At 42.8% G+C, this 17,284-nt stretch overlaps 1 protein-coding gene across 1 annotated transcript in view; it reads left to right on the top strand.

The window, feature by feature from the left end:
- The first annotated feature begins 1,230 nt into the window (after positions 1-1,230).
- The window catches only part of LOC133023497 (meiosis inhibitor protein 1), a 33,290-nt gene continuing 17,236 nt past the window's right edge, over positions 1,231-17,284 (top strand). Inside the window, 17 exon segments of the mRNA XM_061090547.1 lie at positions 1,231-1,380; positions 1,551-1,674; positions 3,143-3,193; positions 4,201-4,274; positions 5,375-5,480; positions 8,455-8,655; positions 8,759-8,937; positions 9,532-9,646; positions 9,749-9,868; positions 10,821-10,920; positions 12,127-12,261; positions 12,363-12,477; positions 13,043-13,134; positions 13,595-13,742; positions 14,198-14,309; positions 15,703-15,763; positions 16,408-16,505. Of these exon segments, the coding sequence (XP_060946530.1) occupies positions 1,231-1,380; positions 1,551-1,674; positions 3,143-3,193; positions 4,201-4,274; positions 5,375-5,480; positions 8,455-8,655; positions 8,759-8,937; positions 9,532-9,646; positions 9,749-9,868; positions 10,821-10,920; positions 12,127-12,261; positions 12,363-12,477; positions 13,043-13,134; positions 13,595-13,742; positions 14,198-14,309; positions 15,703-15,763; positions 16,408-16,505 (1,981 nt within the window).

Here is a 17,284-nt window from a genome sequence, read left to right as displayed (position 1 = left end):
CCCCTTGCTGTCAGGGGTCTGCCTCTCTTCTCTGTCAGCCCAACAAGCCTTTGACCACTTCCTGCACACGCATAGTGCACTGCGCCTTGAATAGGTTTGCTGGAGCACAGCCGTTTTGTCAAAGGCAACTCATGTCACACACTGAAGAACTATGAGAGTTTAGCCTCGTGCACACACTCATGCAAACACTCATGCACACACTCATACACACACTGCACCACACACACTCACACCGAGCTTCGTTTCATGTCGTGCGCAGCTTTGATCTGCACAGAACTGTGTTTAAGCACAGAGAGATGATACATTGACATGTTGGTCGTGGCTGATACTCGCCCCCACACTCGTATCATTAGACTGTCTCTCAGTTGCCGAGAGGCTTTTGTTGTCATGGCGATAACCGAATCGTGGCTTTCACAGTAAATGATACTGCAAAACAAACTCATGCATCCCACCGCACACTCACAGCTTATTATTCACCCCTGACGTTCATTAGAGAGTATAAACTGGTGCTGATACTTTATTTGGACGTGAATTATATAAACATTTGGCTGAAATGTGAGATAACGAGCTTTACCCTTGAACTGTTGCTCCACTTTACTGTTGCATAAATAAATGAACTCTGCAGTGGAAGAAAAAACCATTGAGAAGAAAATAAAAAAGTCTCATATTCTCTGAATCTTTCCTGACGGCTTGGAAACAACTTCACATTCCTCCTCATTCAGTTTAGCTCTTTAATTAACCTTTTAATCTGAAGAGGTCCACAGAACAAAGACTGAATGCACCATCTTTATCACTTTCAAATTATGTAAAAAAAATATACAGCATGTAGGCCTACATATATCATTACCTAACCCCTCAAGATATATTTTTTTGTACATTCTGTCAAAACAAAAGTGTTCAATAAAGTTTTGATTGAAAAGGGGGATTGTAGGCTAATGGCGCCATTTTGCATCACTCATGTGATTTTGATCTTCATAAATTTATCCATCAAACAAATTAAGTAAATTAAATTGAAATATCGTAGCTGATGGTGTCATCATAACTTTTCTAAAGCAGGACAGGTAAGTTGCTAATCAGCGGCTAATTAGCGAGCTAACAAACAAACTGCTTCCATGTGATGTTGTGACAGTAGCAAGCTAGCTAGCTAGCTTGTTTTTCACCTGTGTAAGTTTTCAACATGTGTTGATCAGCCACGTTGTGCGTTTCCTTCCTTCAGGTGACGGGACAGAAATGACGAGCAGGGAAATCGTCCATGACAAGATCCACTTCAGACACGATCCCAAATGGAGCCGCAGCCTGCAGACCGCAGAGGGGGGGGCGCTGCTGGTCTGTGTGGCCTGTGTCATGGAGATGATCGAGAGTGACGACACGGCAGTAAGAGCCCGGCTCGTCTTATTGACATATAAGTGTATCACTCCACTATGTTCATTTGGCCAGATGGTGAATGTTAAGCTAAATATGATTGTTGTCCACTAACACGTCCTCTCCCAGTCACTTGTTTGTACTGGTTTTATTTAAACTCTCTCTCTTTGTGTGTCTGTGTTGTCCAGTCAGTGAGGAAGTCCTTCGCCCTGTCTGGTATCACTGAGGTGCTGAAGTGTTCTCCAGGGGCCATGAGGGAGCTGCTGCAGCAGGACCAGCGAGTCCTGATGCGTTTCACAGCCTCTCTAATGGGTGAGAACCAGTTATTAGTTAGAAATCAAGAAGCATCTGCAGGAAACACAGGAAACACAGATTCTCCATCTGACCCTTGACCTTTCAGTGGCTTGTGTTTCCGTCTTCTTGGATCTCTACCTCATTCTTGGAACCTTGCTGTTCTGCCAGGTCAGAGATCGACAGATAGGTCTTATCACTTTACCTGAGCAGTAGCCTAAGCTGCAGGGTTGTTCACAATATTAAATGTAATTCTAGTTTATCAAAACAATAGAAAAAAGATTCCGATGAATAACAAAGAAATGTACTGTTTCCTCCATGTAATGGGCATTATCATGGTAGGACTTAACTGATATTTGGGCCTTCATTAGTTACTGGGTAGCACACTTTGTTTTTATGACAGCTTCATTACATCTGAGGTGAATTTGTGTTGCCTTTCTATAGTTTAGTATAATAACCGACCCACTTAAATCATTCGTGTGGATTATAGTCATATGGACATGTTTTGTTTGTGTTTAAATGCTTTTCTCTATAAAAGTTATCAGTAATAATCTTATGTTTGAAGAAGCTACAGTAAAGTTGTGGAACTCTGTCACAAAATGTCAGCGACTGTCAAATAAAACCGAAATAAGTCTAGAAATAGAATAGAAGGGGAATTCAATTGAAACATAAATTGAAAGCCTTTGGGAGGAATTGGCTATTATTCTTTGTGCTTGTTATGTATGCATTTGAATACGCTGCCGATGGCACAGTTAGAAAAAGTCTTTATATAAAACTCATCACATTAAGCCATTACGCAGGGAATGAATCAGTACAGAACTCATTCTCCACCGCTGCTGTGATTATTCCACAGTGCGTTTGTTGTGGTTTGGCATCATTAGAGGACATTGCCGATACTTTCCCGTCACTTGATGAATTTCTCTACGTTATTGCTGCATTAAGTAGTTGGGCCAATACAATTTTACTTCTAATCAAATTAGTGCAATGAGCGAATATGGGGTAAAACGCTTTGTCTGTAAAGACTCTGGCCAAATATGACAAAACATTAAAAGAGCCGTTAAAGTGCTTGTGGGATGTTGTTCTGAACTCAGCTGCAGCGTAATCCAATTTAAAATATCGCTTGTATCCCCCCACTACACATTATACTTGTTTACATGCTTGCAGGGAACTCGCTTTGTCTAAATCTCATCCAACACACCGACTATGTAACATCTGTGACTCTCACACAGCTGTTTCACACACTGTAGTTTTAGGACTCTTTAGGATCAGTTAAAGCTCAAAGCTCCACAACTTAAATCCCTCCCCATTTAATGTGTCTGTACCTTGCATCCTCTGAAGCTGCCACACCCCTACTGCTCGCCCCCTTTTCCTGTATCAGTATTGTAACCTAATTTTTCTTATTATACCTCCATGGCACCTCTGTACATTTCAATGTGTCTGTGAAGCCTGCTGCTTAAATCTAAGCGTGTCCTTCTTGTTCTGTCCCCAGGGATGCTTCACTCCGTGGAGGAGGTCACCGCCCTGGAGAAAGTTCAGCAAGGTGAAGACATTCCTCATATTCTTCCATTCACACGCACAGACTCTCTGGGCAGATAATATATAAGATGCAGACATTTGAAAGTGCACACACATGCACCCGGTCGTTTTCTGAGACCTGCACACGCACACACCCTTTGTGACTGGGATAATGGTTGCTGCTGGTAACTAAGGTAATTTTGCATTGACTCCAAACTACCATTATCTAAAATTACATTTTTTGAAGGCTTTGACCTCCTTTTCTCATGCTGATATTCTTCCATTTCTGCGCCATGCACAGCTGAAGTACTTACTTTTCTCTATGCTGCTATGTGCAGATTTGTCTCTATCTTCTCTTTATGTCGGCTTCCCAGCAAACAAGTCGTCAAATGACAGAATGATTTTATGGTAGCTGTTTTAAAATGCCTGAGGGATCACTTTGCTGCAGTAGTTAGTTCAGTGTTTTGAATCTGACTCTGTTTTTGATTCATGCACAGTTAATGTGCATGGGAAGAACATACTGTGAACCAAATTTGAGCTCTATAAATAATGCAGTCTTAATATCCCTATGTGTGTGAGGAGACGCTTTCTGAGAATCAATGAAGTAGCCAAAGCAGTTAGTGAGCAAAATGAGATGTGTGGTTTTACCTGGATTGACCTGGTGCTTGTGATGATGACGTCAGTGGTTATGTTAATAAATAATATGAACTGTTGATAGCATACAGATTAACAACACCAGGACGAGGCCAAGAAGTTGTGAAGAGCAACACATGTTATCACAGTAACTGTCAGTAAGAAACACATGTCCCTGTCATAACATTGACTCAACAAATCCTTAAATGAAACAAAAATTAAAAAACTGATTACTCATCATTTTTTATTTCATATGCACCTCAGACTGTCGTGTTGCTTTTCAGGAGATTGCAGAGGTTTTCCTAGAAGTGTGAAACTGTGTTAAACTCAGATGTTTATTTAATGAATGCTTATGTGTGTGTTTCTGTTTGATGTGTGTGTCTGTGATGCGTGTGTCAGTGCTGGTCCAGCTGCTGTTAGAGCTCCAGAGCGAGGAGTCATTTCGCTTTGTTTTGGACGAGATCGACAAACAGGTGAGACATTCACAGACACATGGAGAGACACCATCCTCACATACAGGCACGGGAACACACTCAACATCTTCAAATTTTAATGGCACTTGTGTAACTAGCAGCGTATCCTCCGAGGGCTGTTTAGTAAACAGACAGCGTGTGCCCCCCCCTCTTGCTGCTGTTGTGACACCTCTGGGGGAGTAGTGGAAAAGCTTCCCTTAGCAGCTGATGCTGCAGGTGGTAAACAGTAGGGCTCTGTATATTGATGATGACAGAGGTGTAGGACCAAGTACAGGTGCCGACAAGTCTCATTTACATTACTAGAAAAGAGCCTAATTAGACCATTCTAAGGGAAATGTATTTAAAGAACCCTCCATCGACTCCACGAAGATTTAATGACTGAGAGCTGGAAAAAGAAGCAGCTTTGTCCTCTGAGCTCTTACAAAGAGAGTGTGAATTCAATAAGTGAGTGGCCCTGCAGAATAAACAGGAGTGTTGGAGTTGATGGTTAAAGTAGTTGCAGCATTTGTTGTCAACATATAGTAAACAAGAAATAATGAATTCCCTTGAAAGCACATTTTCATGCCTCCTTACCGGCAGGAGCCAGAGGCCAGAGGCATTATGTTTTCTGCTTTTCCATCTGTCAGCGTGTCTGTCCATCTCGTTCTTATCAACACAATATCGCAAGAACGCCTTCGGGGAATTTCTTCAATTGTAGCAGAAATGTTCTCTTTTGTATTAGTTTTTGTATTTTGTTAAAGGTCAAGGTCGCTGTGACCTTACTGGACATGTGTTTGGTCTTGGGAACACAGCAGCAGAGGGATTTCTTTCAAATCTGGTAGAAATGTTCACTAGGACTCAAATAGTATCTGATTTGATCGATTGCATCCATCTAGAGAATCTGAAATCTTGATTTATTTAACAGAAATTAAATGAAACCTATCAAACTAAAGTATGTCAATCAACAGTTGGGATTGTTGCGTTTGAGTGGGTGTTTGATGAAGTGTAACGAACAAAGAAAATAACACAAGAGCAGCTGAACCCAAACAAAGAACTAGAGAGAGAGAAAGAGTTGTGCGTCTGTTGTTATTGATTTTTAAATGTGTGCGTTCTTTGTCCAGCTAAGTGACCAGCCCAGCCTGAAAGGTTTCCAGCCCACATTCAACCTCCTGGGGACCCTGGTGGAAGCCGGCAGCAACGTGGCCCAAATTCTGGTGACTCAGTACGGTGAGACGATGCAGCAGACACCCAATCACGTCTCAGTCATATAGCATCTGATGTACAACAAGAACACTAGTGTGTTTTCATGTGAATTTAGAATTTTTAAAGCTCATATCAATAACTGAGGGTAGTTGATATGCAGCGCATTCAGCTGATGAACTCTGCAAATGATTTCCGCATCCACAGCCATGCCTTGTTAACTTTCTCCGTAATGGATGAAGAAACTGATGTTATTAGTGGGGAGACTGAATAATGGACCCAGGTTAAGCTGCAGTTACCTCGATGAATCGTCTTTTAGCAAGAAAACCTTATCAGTTTTTAGCCGACTGCTCTGTAGCAAACCCAGATCTCTGACTTCCTTGTGCACATACATTTGCCTTGAAGGGAAGACAGATGATCCACAGAAAGAATCCAGTTGTGACACAATGTCAGCTCATGTCCGATGCTCAGCAAGCTGTCACACCTCAAATCAAAGTTAATTCAGGGTCCGTTCACCTCAGACGCTGAGATCCAGCAATATGTGACAATACAGCATATTTAGATTTTAATTGCATAGAAACAGAATCCACTGCACAGTTGGAACACTCCTGTAGGCTGCACTTGATTCCAGACCCCCTGATTCTGTGAAATTATGAGAAGTAACAAAACTCTATTTTACATATCCTCTGCACTGAACTTTCTCAATTCAATTTCTCGAGCTGTTCTAACCTTTCAGTTTCACTCCGGCTCACTTAAGATTCTGTCCACACCGCCACATAGAAAAATATAAAGTTACAAACACACACTCATCCAACCGTTCCCCTGAATTCCCCACACGCACTACATAGATACATATGTATAGTGTGTCTATAGATCTGTGTATAACTCTGAGGTGTGGTGAGGCAGAACGACGGTGACCCTAACGAGCCCCTCTCACGCAAACTCGCCGATTTGATCTCTGCCACAGCCGCCTGATGTCTGTCTCCTCACTGAACCATTACACTACTGCAGGCGTCTGTGTGTGTTGTATTGTGTTTGTGCCATGCCTGAGTGCCTCTCTTCACAGGCAAGAGTAATTGTGAGCCTCATGCCAAATAAGCCGGCCTCACTTCAGTATGCTTTGTGTGTGTCCACCTCCCATGTATTTTTACATGCTTCCCCCCGAGCAGCTGCAGGTAGCGGCGGGTTGTTGTGATGCTGATGCGAGATGCGGGCGGCCACTATTGACTGTGTGCACCTGTCTGTGGTCTGTCACTCAGCATGTCTCTGAAGGGCTGTTTGCACTAACGACAGCAGCGCGGCAATGACAACACGAGCCCAGAGCACCCTGTGCATTTCCCTCGATCTGTCTGTCTGCCTATCAAACTGATTAACCCCTCTGCTGGTCTCAAACCATCCTTCCTCTGCCTGCATTTGTTTGCATTCTCTCGTTCTCTCTCCTCCACCCTCCCTCTCTTGCTTCTGCCTTGCTGGTGTCCCACTCCCTCTGGTTCTGACGGAGGAGTGGATACAGACAAAATGAGGAGGCAGGGAGGCAGAATGAAGATTTAATGAGATAGAGAAAGAGGAAGGCAGACAGAGATAAAGCCAGGAAGACCAGATCAGTGATTAGGACTTTCTTTCTCTGAACAGATCCCTCTGTACTTTGAAACTATATATCTATGCAGAGACTGAAAATAAATACGTAGAGAATTGTTTTGGGACTTGGGGTTATGTATTCAGGTGGGTCAAAAGAATATATACACTGGAAGCTGAGAAGAGACGGAGGGGTTTTGCCAAGCAGGGTGAAAATCAAGAGGGCTGTTTGTTTTTCTCCTTCAAAGAAAGGAACATTAAATTGTTTAATCTTTATGTTTCAGTTCTCTGTGTTTGAATGTGAGTGTCATTTAATGTGGTGCTAAACAACAGTAAGGCTTTTATTTCCAACCCATCCTTCTAACCACTTTTACGCAGTCCTTCCATTTCCCTCCTCTGTCTGTGGAGGTCTTATCTTCCTCCTCTCCCTCCTCTCTGTACGCCCGGCTCTCATCTCGGCCGCCTCATACATTTGGGTTTAATCAAACATGTCTGGGAGCCTCTCCTGCCTCTCATTGGGTTTCATCTGCTTCACGGGGCAGCTGGGCTCGGGCTCGCCTGTCCTACTCTGTCATGTCTTCCTGGTTCTGTCTCTTCCGTCTCCTTCCAGCTCCAGTGCCGCCTGCCAATATAAACATTCTTTATTTAGTCACTCCTTTATACTGATTGAGTCATTGCCTTCTCTTCTCTCAAGCCTCCTGTCTTCATGGCTCACTTTCCATCTTGTGTGGCTTCTAATGAATCTAATAAGTTTAATGCTTGATGCACTAGTTTATTTTTTATAATTGCCATCTGAACACTCAAGGTTATTTCACTCGTGTAAAGATACTTCTTCTAAAGAGCCTGGTTATAAATTATTCTTCCTTCTGTGCGGCTGCATATTCATGCAGTTTATCAGTACAGGTCTATAATCTGATCTGTATTTTGTGTATGTGGTTGTCATGTCCCCTGTTTTCATTCACTATGGTATTTATGGTATTTTCGTCATTATTTTGAGACAGATATTGTTTATAAGTTAATTTACTTTAATTTGTATCAAGGTCAAATTAATCTCGAGCTCACTGTGACATCACAAACCCCTTTTAACCCTTTTGGGGACGCGATCTTAAGAATCCATGTCGGTCAAAGTCCCAGTGGCATCTTGAAGGTGAAATCTCAAGTGTGCCCTTATGGAATTTCTTAACATTTTGACCAGTTGTCACTTTGACCCACAGATGAACTGATTCGATTTCAGAGGTCAAAGGTTTGTTGGCGGAGGCATAAAACTGCAGGATGGCGATTCTAGTTTGAACTTGAATGTCACTTTTTTACCAATCTCCTCTTTCCTCCCTCCCGGTCTTCCCATCTTCTGGATTTCCTCTCCTCTACTCACTCCGCCATTCTACCTCTACCTGTCTCTTATCTGTTTCCCCGCTCTGTCCACCAGGGTCCTTGCTGGGGAGCTTGTGCTCAGCTTTGCTTTATCCAGATGAAGGCCTGAAGGCTTCGGTCCTGTATGTGTGGCTCAAACTGTTCAGGGGATCTGCAGCCCAGTCGTTGCCCGTTGCCATCAGAGACAGGTTGTGTGTCCTGTTGCTGCAGACCCTGACCAATGCAGGCTCCCCTCAGCTCATCAGAAGCTGTGTTGGTGAGAAAAACCTTATTTTACTTTGTTAGGATTTGTACCTATTTTCAGTTTCTCCAGGGTTGAACATGCATGCTGTTCTTTCTCCTTGTCTCTGATCTCTCAGGCCTGCTGTGGCTGCTGGTGCAGCTGGCAGAGGCTGTGTCGGTTCTGATGAACTGCACTGACAGTCAGATCATGTGCCATGAGAACCAAAGCGTCCACACCGACAACAGCCAGATCCTCAGCCAAAACCAAGAGCAACAATCTCTTGACTGCTGCCATTTGCCTCTCATACTGAAACAGGTCTCTGTCTAAACATCCTGCTCCCACTCCCAAAACCTGCATTCTGGCTCTGACTGTAATCATAACAAGAAGTTCAGATCCTGGATTAATGGGACTTTGAATGGGGATTTAGGAGGGTTTTACTTTGGACAAATATTTGCTCTTCATGTCTGGGAAATCCACGTGTAGTTAGATTATCTGGGTCATGACTCACATTACAGCAGAGCTCATGACGTGGGAGGTGTCTCTTTTTTTGTAGATCAGTAACTCTTGACTAAATAATCACCCAAATCTAAGTTACATCCTAAAACATAATTAACATGTTGTCTTTAGGATCCATTCCACCAGATAAATACACTGTTAATCAGTCTGCCGGAAAACTACAAGCTATTATAAACTGTTGGCAAAGAAAATGAAATGGTTTTGTAGTTGCAAAGGCAAAGAACAGTTCTACATTAAAACTAAGCAATGATATAAATCAAACGAATTTTCAGATTCCATTTACTTCATGTCTGTCATTAGTAATATGAAACTTTGGCACACTGTTTAAATGCAACCATGTCTTCAGTTGATTGGTGGATTCATATTAAACCCATGAATCGTGTTGCCTTACAGCTGCTGATTAGTGGGGATGAGATGTTGCAGGTGACCAGTTCCAAGTGTATTGCCGCTGTGCTGGTTCATTCTCCCAGTCAGTACAGCGCCCCCTTCATCCAGGCGGACATACCTGGTGATGTGCACACACAGACACACACATCCAACAGCTGCCTCTCTCTGTCATCCCTTATTAAACTCTCTCTCTCTTTTGTCCGTCTCTCTTTTTCACTCACAGAGTTTCTCTTTGACCGTCTGGCCAGTACTAACAGTGAGATGCTGCTGTGGTCAGTCTACAGCTGTTTGGTGTTACTGACCGAGGACCCGCTGTTCTTCTCCCAGTGTCACTCTGTCTATGGTGAGAGAACTCAGACAGATCTCACACTCATGAGGCATCATCGTGTGTGTTTGTGTGTGTGTGTGTGTGTGTGTGTGTGTGTGTGTGTGTGTGTGTGTGTGTGTGTTTGTGTGTGTGTGAATGTGTAGGTGTGTGTGTGTGTGTGTCTCCCAATAGAACGTACATTTTATGTTTGGTGGTATATCGGTTTATGTTTCAGGAAACTATTGCTGACTTATAGCTCACACAGAAAAGTCTGAATCAGTAACATAAAATTGTATGAAACCTTCCAGGTGGTGGTGGAGTCATTTGCTCCTGTTTCACACTTTACTGCAATATTTAGTTTTTAGAGTTGTGTTGCTCTGACGTTTTATTACTGCAGGGTTCATGTAAACTCTGCTGCTGGGCAACACCTCTGACACATCCAACAAATGAGACAAAACATAACAATAACAAAGAGTGATTATCATTCCCAACAAAACATAATGTACATTGTTCTGACACACAGATGTGTTATGTGGGTTTTTGTGTTTGTTGTGCACCTTTGCATTAGATGTTGTATTTGAGGTTCCACTGGCGTTTTTTAATCCTGCAGCACCTCAACTTCAATAAAATTATCAAACACACTTGAAGTGCAGAGCCAATTTACCAGGAAACAGTGCATCTTGTGTAGCCTTGTGTTACAGATAATGAGAAACATGTACCACTGCCACTTTGTTAAACGTGCATTATTGTGTGTGTTGGTTTGCCTTTGTGCGTGTATTTGTATTCATGCGCATGTCATTCATTTTGAGATGGGAAATTGCCGTAGCCTCCACTGTAGTAAAGCCACTCTAATAACTCTGGCACTGAGCAAGATCAGACTAATGTGAGTGTTTGGAGAGGGGGACGCATGTCTGGTTGTGTGTAAAGTTGATTATTAGAATGTATTTGACGCAGTGTGTGTTTGTGTGTTTGTGTGTTTGTGTGTTAGGTATTGAATCCCTGGTGCGCAGTCTGAAGGAGGCTCAGCGGCTGCCCAACCTGGAGGTGCAGAAACAAGGTCTGCTGCTCCTGACTGAGATACTGGAGAGGTGAGACCGGTCTGTTGGAACACTGCCACAGTGATTCCACTCCGATGGATGTGCAGCTCCAAAAAAACAGGATTTTCAGTCAGTGAGCAAAGAAATTAAACTGAACCCTGCAAAGTTATGTTGTTGATCTGGAATAATGATCATATGTTAAAGGAGTTAATATGTAGACTATTGATTTTGCAGTGGTTAGTGAACCATTGACTCAATCAGCATTATCTGTTATAATATCTACAAAACCTCACACATTTATGATGATGATTTCATTTCATACAAAAAGCGAACAGCGTGGACAGCTTCAGCTTCACTGACACACAGTTATATTTTAAATATGGTGCACTTACAAGTTTAATTAGATTTGAATTAACTGTCTGCTGGCTCACAGATGAAAGTATATCACAAGCCTGTAAAACATTCTCATATTTCTGCAAGGTTGACATCATTTTAATGGCATGTTCCACCCGGCACACGGCAAGGATACAGAGGATAAGAGATTTCAAATGGCGAGGAGAAATTTGTCCTTTACGCTGAGTGGAACAATGAAAATGTTTCTCGACCAGAGCTCTTAAAGTGCTGAACCAGCGTGTGTGTGTCTGTGTGCGCGCACCTTTATGTGCATGGATGTGTTATTTAAGATGTCGTATGCAACTTGTGTTGTGGCAACAGCGAGCCAGTCAGCACAACAACCGCACAACAGATGTTCTAGCGCTGCGTCATGGACCAGAGACATAAACTGGTGATCTTTGTAACGCCAATAGGTCAGCACTATTTGTTTATTATGTGAACCTGCAGTGCAAGAGAGAGAGTGAGTGTCTGTCTCTCTGCAGGTGAGTGAGACAGAGGCTTCAACAGGACTCAGCAAACTGTCATTGTTGGTATTGGCACATCAAGCCAAACAATGACAGGTATCAGGCAGAAGAACAGCCTGTCTGCTTTTTCTTTGGCCTTTATTGACGTCAATGTGGAAAACATTCATCAGCAAAACTCTCTAAAAGTTAGCTCTCTTTCTTTGTACTTACAGTGTCATTACAGTACAACACTATTTAACATTACATATTTACTGGCTCTTGTAGAATTTGTCACTGTTTTTCTCTGTCTTGTCTAGGATATATTCTTCTTTGCTGCTGGGCTGCAGCAACAATGCACTTAATGATCTCTGAATTAATGCACTGTGATTTTTGAAATGTGTCTATCTGTGTTTGTGAACAGGCAGCCACCGAGCGTACGTCTGTTCCCCAGTGGTCCCGGGTTCGTGGCGGCGTCAGAGGCCGTGGCAGCCGGAGTCTCCTCCTCCTGCCTCCTGGTGGCCACACAGGGAGTCAGCGCTGCCTCCGCCCTCTTCAGGTGAACACAAACACACCTACTGACTCACATACTGTCAAGGACACTCAAGCAATGATGTGTTGTTGTTCCTCTTTATAAACAATCAGCTCTGAACTCTCCAGACTGAACCACCAGGCCAGACCAGTACAGTACAGTGAGGTAGGAAGACTGGTGGAGGCCATCACAGACAGATTCCCTGAGCTGTCCCCACTTTCCTCCACTCAGCGGAGAAGCTCTGTAAGTCAGCAGATAACAGCATTCATAAACTGGTGGTGAAAAGAAATGTCTGTTTGCTCCCTTCTCATGCATAAACTCTCCAAATACTGTTTCCTGTGGTTAACATTTAATATTTTGACTGAATGTCCTTTTCTGATACCTATCAAAAGTCTTCTTAACTGGAAGACAGTTGCATTCGTGACAGGAAAGTTATGTATCTATCAAGATATGCCTGGTTGACATCATTGAACTTTAAACAAAAAATGGGCTTCTCTATAATCGCACTCACTTTATAATGAGGCATAATGCAGATTAAAGATTAAGCTTCACTGGCTGTTAATTGGACCCAAAAGGCAGATACTTACTGTAGATTTCAGCGTTTCTTGGTGTTGGTCTCAAGAAAGAAATGTTGTTGTTTTAGATAAATCTTTAATGATTTCCTTGAGGAAATCTTTTGGATGATATGCTTTGATAAAATGATAATTTCCTCGATGATGTAATCATATTTCCTCGTGTCTCGTCTTACTTCTGCTCTCTTCTCCCCCCCTGTCCTGTTTCATTCCCGTCTCTCTCTGCTGTTCTCCAGGGGATCGTGAGGAGGTCAAGCCTCAGCAGCCAGGCTTCCAGGTCCGAGGGATTTCTGCTCCAGGCCCTGGTTTGTTTTCAGGCTGCATGCAGGTCAGCATGCTGTCAAGTCACATGTTCAAGGAGTTAAACAGGAAGTTCAGAAGCGAAAAAAACTGATCTACTTAGTGTTCAGTCTATTCATTCTTCATTGATTATTAAAGTAGATCTTCCTTTTTTGAAGTTGTAAATATGTGATTTAAAGATTTATTTTGTCATATCAAAACACACACTCTAATTCGCCTACATTAAATAAAAAGGTGAACAGCTCTCTGTGCAGCAGCGGGGGGGGCGTGGCTTCAGGGTTCTATGGTACAGCTGCCGGTCTTTACTGGCTGCGGCTTAATTACCGCAGGTCACTTTTACAGTTACTGAAAGAAAACTGAAACCAGCATCACCACAGGCCAAGAACAGCCTTTTCTATCAGGCAGGTTTATAATCTGCCCTAGTTAGGACATTGAATTTATACCGGTGTGCGTGTGTGTCTACATGCGTGCGTGTGTGTGTATCCAAGGTTGGCGGAGGAGTGTGCCTCAGACCCTGCTCTGAAGGAGAACGCCTTCACTGCTCCGTCCAGACAAGGCTCCACTCAGGATTCACTGGAGTCTCTGTGTCGCTGTCTGCTTCACTGCTGTGACTCCATCTGGATTCCCACTGTCACCGTGAGAGTCTGACACTCACACGTGCACACGTCCAACTCATCATCTCACCTTAAACTTCACACACACAAGTGTAGCCAGACACATGAGAAATGTATACTGGAACCCCCCCCCCCCTCTCCTTTCTGAGAAATAGGTCACAGTGATTATCGCGCTCTGTCCGGCTGTTCCTCTAAACGACTGTATTAATAAACACAGCCACACAGACTCTGCTCTCATTAGCTATTTGTACAAGGGGACTTTTGATCCACCGATCATTGAGTCTTTCTTTGTTCCCTTCCAGCCAAAATCTATCAGACATGAAAAATGTTAGTTTACAGTTGAAGTCCTGGTCATTTGTCTGTGATTTGATGTTTGTGTATATGTGTGTTTGTGTGTGTGTGTGTGTGTGTGTGTGTGTGTGTGTGTGTGTGTGTGTGTGTGTGTGTGTGTGTGTGTGTGTGTGTGTGTGTGTGTAGAGGATGTACGAGCGCGCACCCAACGCTCAGATTCTGCAGTACTTCTACTCCATCCTGTCCTCCCAGTTCACCCTCCTCCCGCCCCTCATGCCTGACTTTGCAAATAAGCTAGGTGAGTGAGAAACGCTGTATTCCATGATTTGAATTTTAAATCTAGAATCACACATATAGAGTTCTGTTAAACTGTGGTGAGATTCATGAAACCAGTATCTGAGATGACTGGAACACTGGCCCCACTTTCTGTCTTGTTACTGCTGGCTAAGCACAAACTGGGGCTATCCAGCGACATATATATACCTCAGAGAAACACACAGTCCATCTAAACAAGATTTATGTTTTCAGTTCAGCATGTTGCTTGCTTTTTTTTTAATTTTAAATTTCGAACTAAACTAAATAATGAAAAACCCCCAAGCAATTTCAGTTCCAATGTAATCATGCAAACAAGAAGTAAATTTCATTTGTTTCATCATCACACAATGTTCTCCTCTGAGCCACTGAACCGTTCTGTTTCTATTGCTCGCTAGTGTTTACAAAAGTAAAATCCATATTTTGTGCAATTAGAACTTATTCCAAAACAGCAACAGTTGATCCTTCTCTCATCAAAGGTAATAATTTGATTAAATGTAACATCGCACTAAGCAATTCTCTCTAAAAAACTGGCAGTTGACTGGAAGAGCCTGAATTATTGACAGGGAACTTGTTGCCCAGGGCGTTTAGACAAGAAGTGTAGCGGCATTAAAAAGAAACATAATCTTTATATTTATGCTGCAAGCGCTAAAACAGTGTTCTGCAGATTTGACTGAGCAGCTACTTGACACAGCTCCAGAAGAAAGTGAGCTAGTAGCTTAATGAGATTAAAAATCTCTCTCTCTCTCTCTCTCTCTCTCTCTCTCTCTCGCTCTCTCTCTCTCTCTCTCTCTCTGTCTCTCTCTCTCTCTCTCTCTCTCTCTCTCTCTCTCTCTCTCTTTCATTTTCATTCCCTCTCACTACAGCACTAAAAGGCATTAAATACAGTTTTATGACATGGTTTTTCCCCATTGAATTAAAACAGGATGTCCCATTAACTGTGATGTATGTGATGAGCTTTTATTATTTGATGTTTTAGTCTATTTTTAGAATTAATGTGTGTAGGAAGATGCATTAAAACCTGTGTAAAATCAAAATGTGACGTTCTAGGGGGGTCACGATCTGAGACTAAATCATGTGGCTGATCTCTCACTGGAGGCATCTTCTTCCTCTAGATTTAAAATCACTGAGTCGTCGAACCCAAGCTTTGTTTTTGTCCTTAGACTGAACTGTTGTTGTGCTTTTCCTAATATTCTGGTATTCAGCCGCAGAATTTGATTTACAATAGGTACATTTTTTGTCGTGTTTTTATTTCCTTTCCACTGTGAAGGAGTTTCAAACATTGTGTTACATAAATAACATTTTTTATCTAACTGTCTCTCTCCTCTTCCGTACCCCCCCTTCGCTTTATTCTGCTCTTCTCCTCCTCTTCCCTGCAGCATCCTCTGGTTTCTTCCGGCTGGCTCTTGAACACAAAGGCCTGCTCTGTGCGGGAAACAGGTAACTGTAACAGGATAACCTCGAGGGACACACACGTACTCAGACGCACCCCTACACGGAAATTAACAAAGCACTGTTGTGTAAAAAAAATGTGTGTGTCAGTGTGTGAGTTAAACCACTGTGAGAGTTAAGTTCTTTTCATCCTTCTCTGTCGGAGCACATTGAGACAGATAACACAACTGTGGCATCTGTCAGTAAGCCGTCTTCTCAGCGGTGAGCCTCGTCTCACAGCTTCAGATCTGCAGCTTCACAGCCACCGTCTCTCTTTATGCATGTATTTAGATTTCACTGTTAAGTGTATGTGAGCAAATGTGCTTTTGTGGTTGCATTGTGTTAGTGTGTCTGTTTGTCCTTCTGTGTGTGTGAGTGTGGTCAGAAGTGTGGCTGCCTCTGAAGGCTTTAAGCCCCTCTGCTCTGAGCTGTAATGAAACTGAACTGTGCCGTGTCTCTGTTTCATATTTGAAAGGTCTAAGTCGGAGCTTATCCCGGGTCTCACAGTTCTTTTCTCCTTCTGATGGTCGTGAATTGTGGTGGATTTGTGTTGTATTTGTCTCAGGTGTCCTCATTTATTCTTTATCTCAGTGTTCCTGCTCACATCTGTCTGTCTTTTCTTTGTATTCATGTTTATTCTCTCCGTCTCGCAGGAACCCAGATCTGAATACGTCTTGCTGTGGTTTTCTACAGAAACTCAGTATGTGTCTACTTTCCCAGTCAGACCCTGCTTCTGGCTCTTACCAGTCTGGTATGCAAATATGCACAAACACTCTCTTGCACCACACACAGAGCTACATGCTGCACCAGTGAAAACCCTGTTAATCCTGTCAGTTTTGTGTGACGCTACCACTAACCTGAGGCGGCTGTGGTGAGGAAACTGCTGATTATTATCAAGGTTAAACAGTTTTGTGGAAAGAATATCAGGTCAGAAGTTTAAATCATATATTATTAATAGCCTAAAGATCCCATCCAGAAATGTATTTAATAAATAACAATACTTTGGTTTGAAGTCACCTACAAAAGTCTATTCTCAGTGCACCGGCAGTTTTCACATCACACCTGTGGAGGTTGTATTTAAAACCACAGAAGGAGACGGTAGTTCAGGCTGGTCACGAAGCGAAGCTCAGACAGAATCCAGTACGTCATCACGGACAGCGGCAGGTCGCCATGCCAACCAAAAGCCTCTCTGTCAGTGTTCTGATTCTGGGTTTTGTTAATATGTTTATTTAGCTAATTCATTGTTGGGATTTATTTAATTAGTTCTGTAATTGCAGCCCGTAACAGCTCTATGAATATTATAGAAAATGCTTCTCCTCTCCTCCCATTTATAATTTCCCCCCTCACCTTCTCTTAGTCCCCACTTTGGTATCCTAGAAGGTCCCTAGATTTCTATTCAGTGCCATTTATTTCCCACTATTCCTCCACAGTGGAGATCCAGACCTCTTTGCTCTGTCTTGCCATCAATCTGCAGCCGGCCAGGCGGCCATCTCCCGGTTCGATTCCTGTCTATATTTATCTCCTGTCCGC

The sequence above is a fragment of the Limanda limanda genome, chromosome 17 (genome assembly GCF_963576545.1).
Source record: "Limanda limanda chromosome 17, fLimLim1.1, whole genome shotgun sequence".
Lineage (NCBI taxonomy): Eukaryota > Metazoa > Chordata > Actinopteri > Pleuronectiformes > Pleuronectidae > Limanda > Limanda limanda.
Note: the sequence above shows the minus strand (reverse complement) of the source record. Positions and strands in the feature narration are given on the sequence as shown.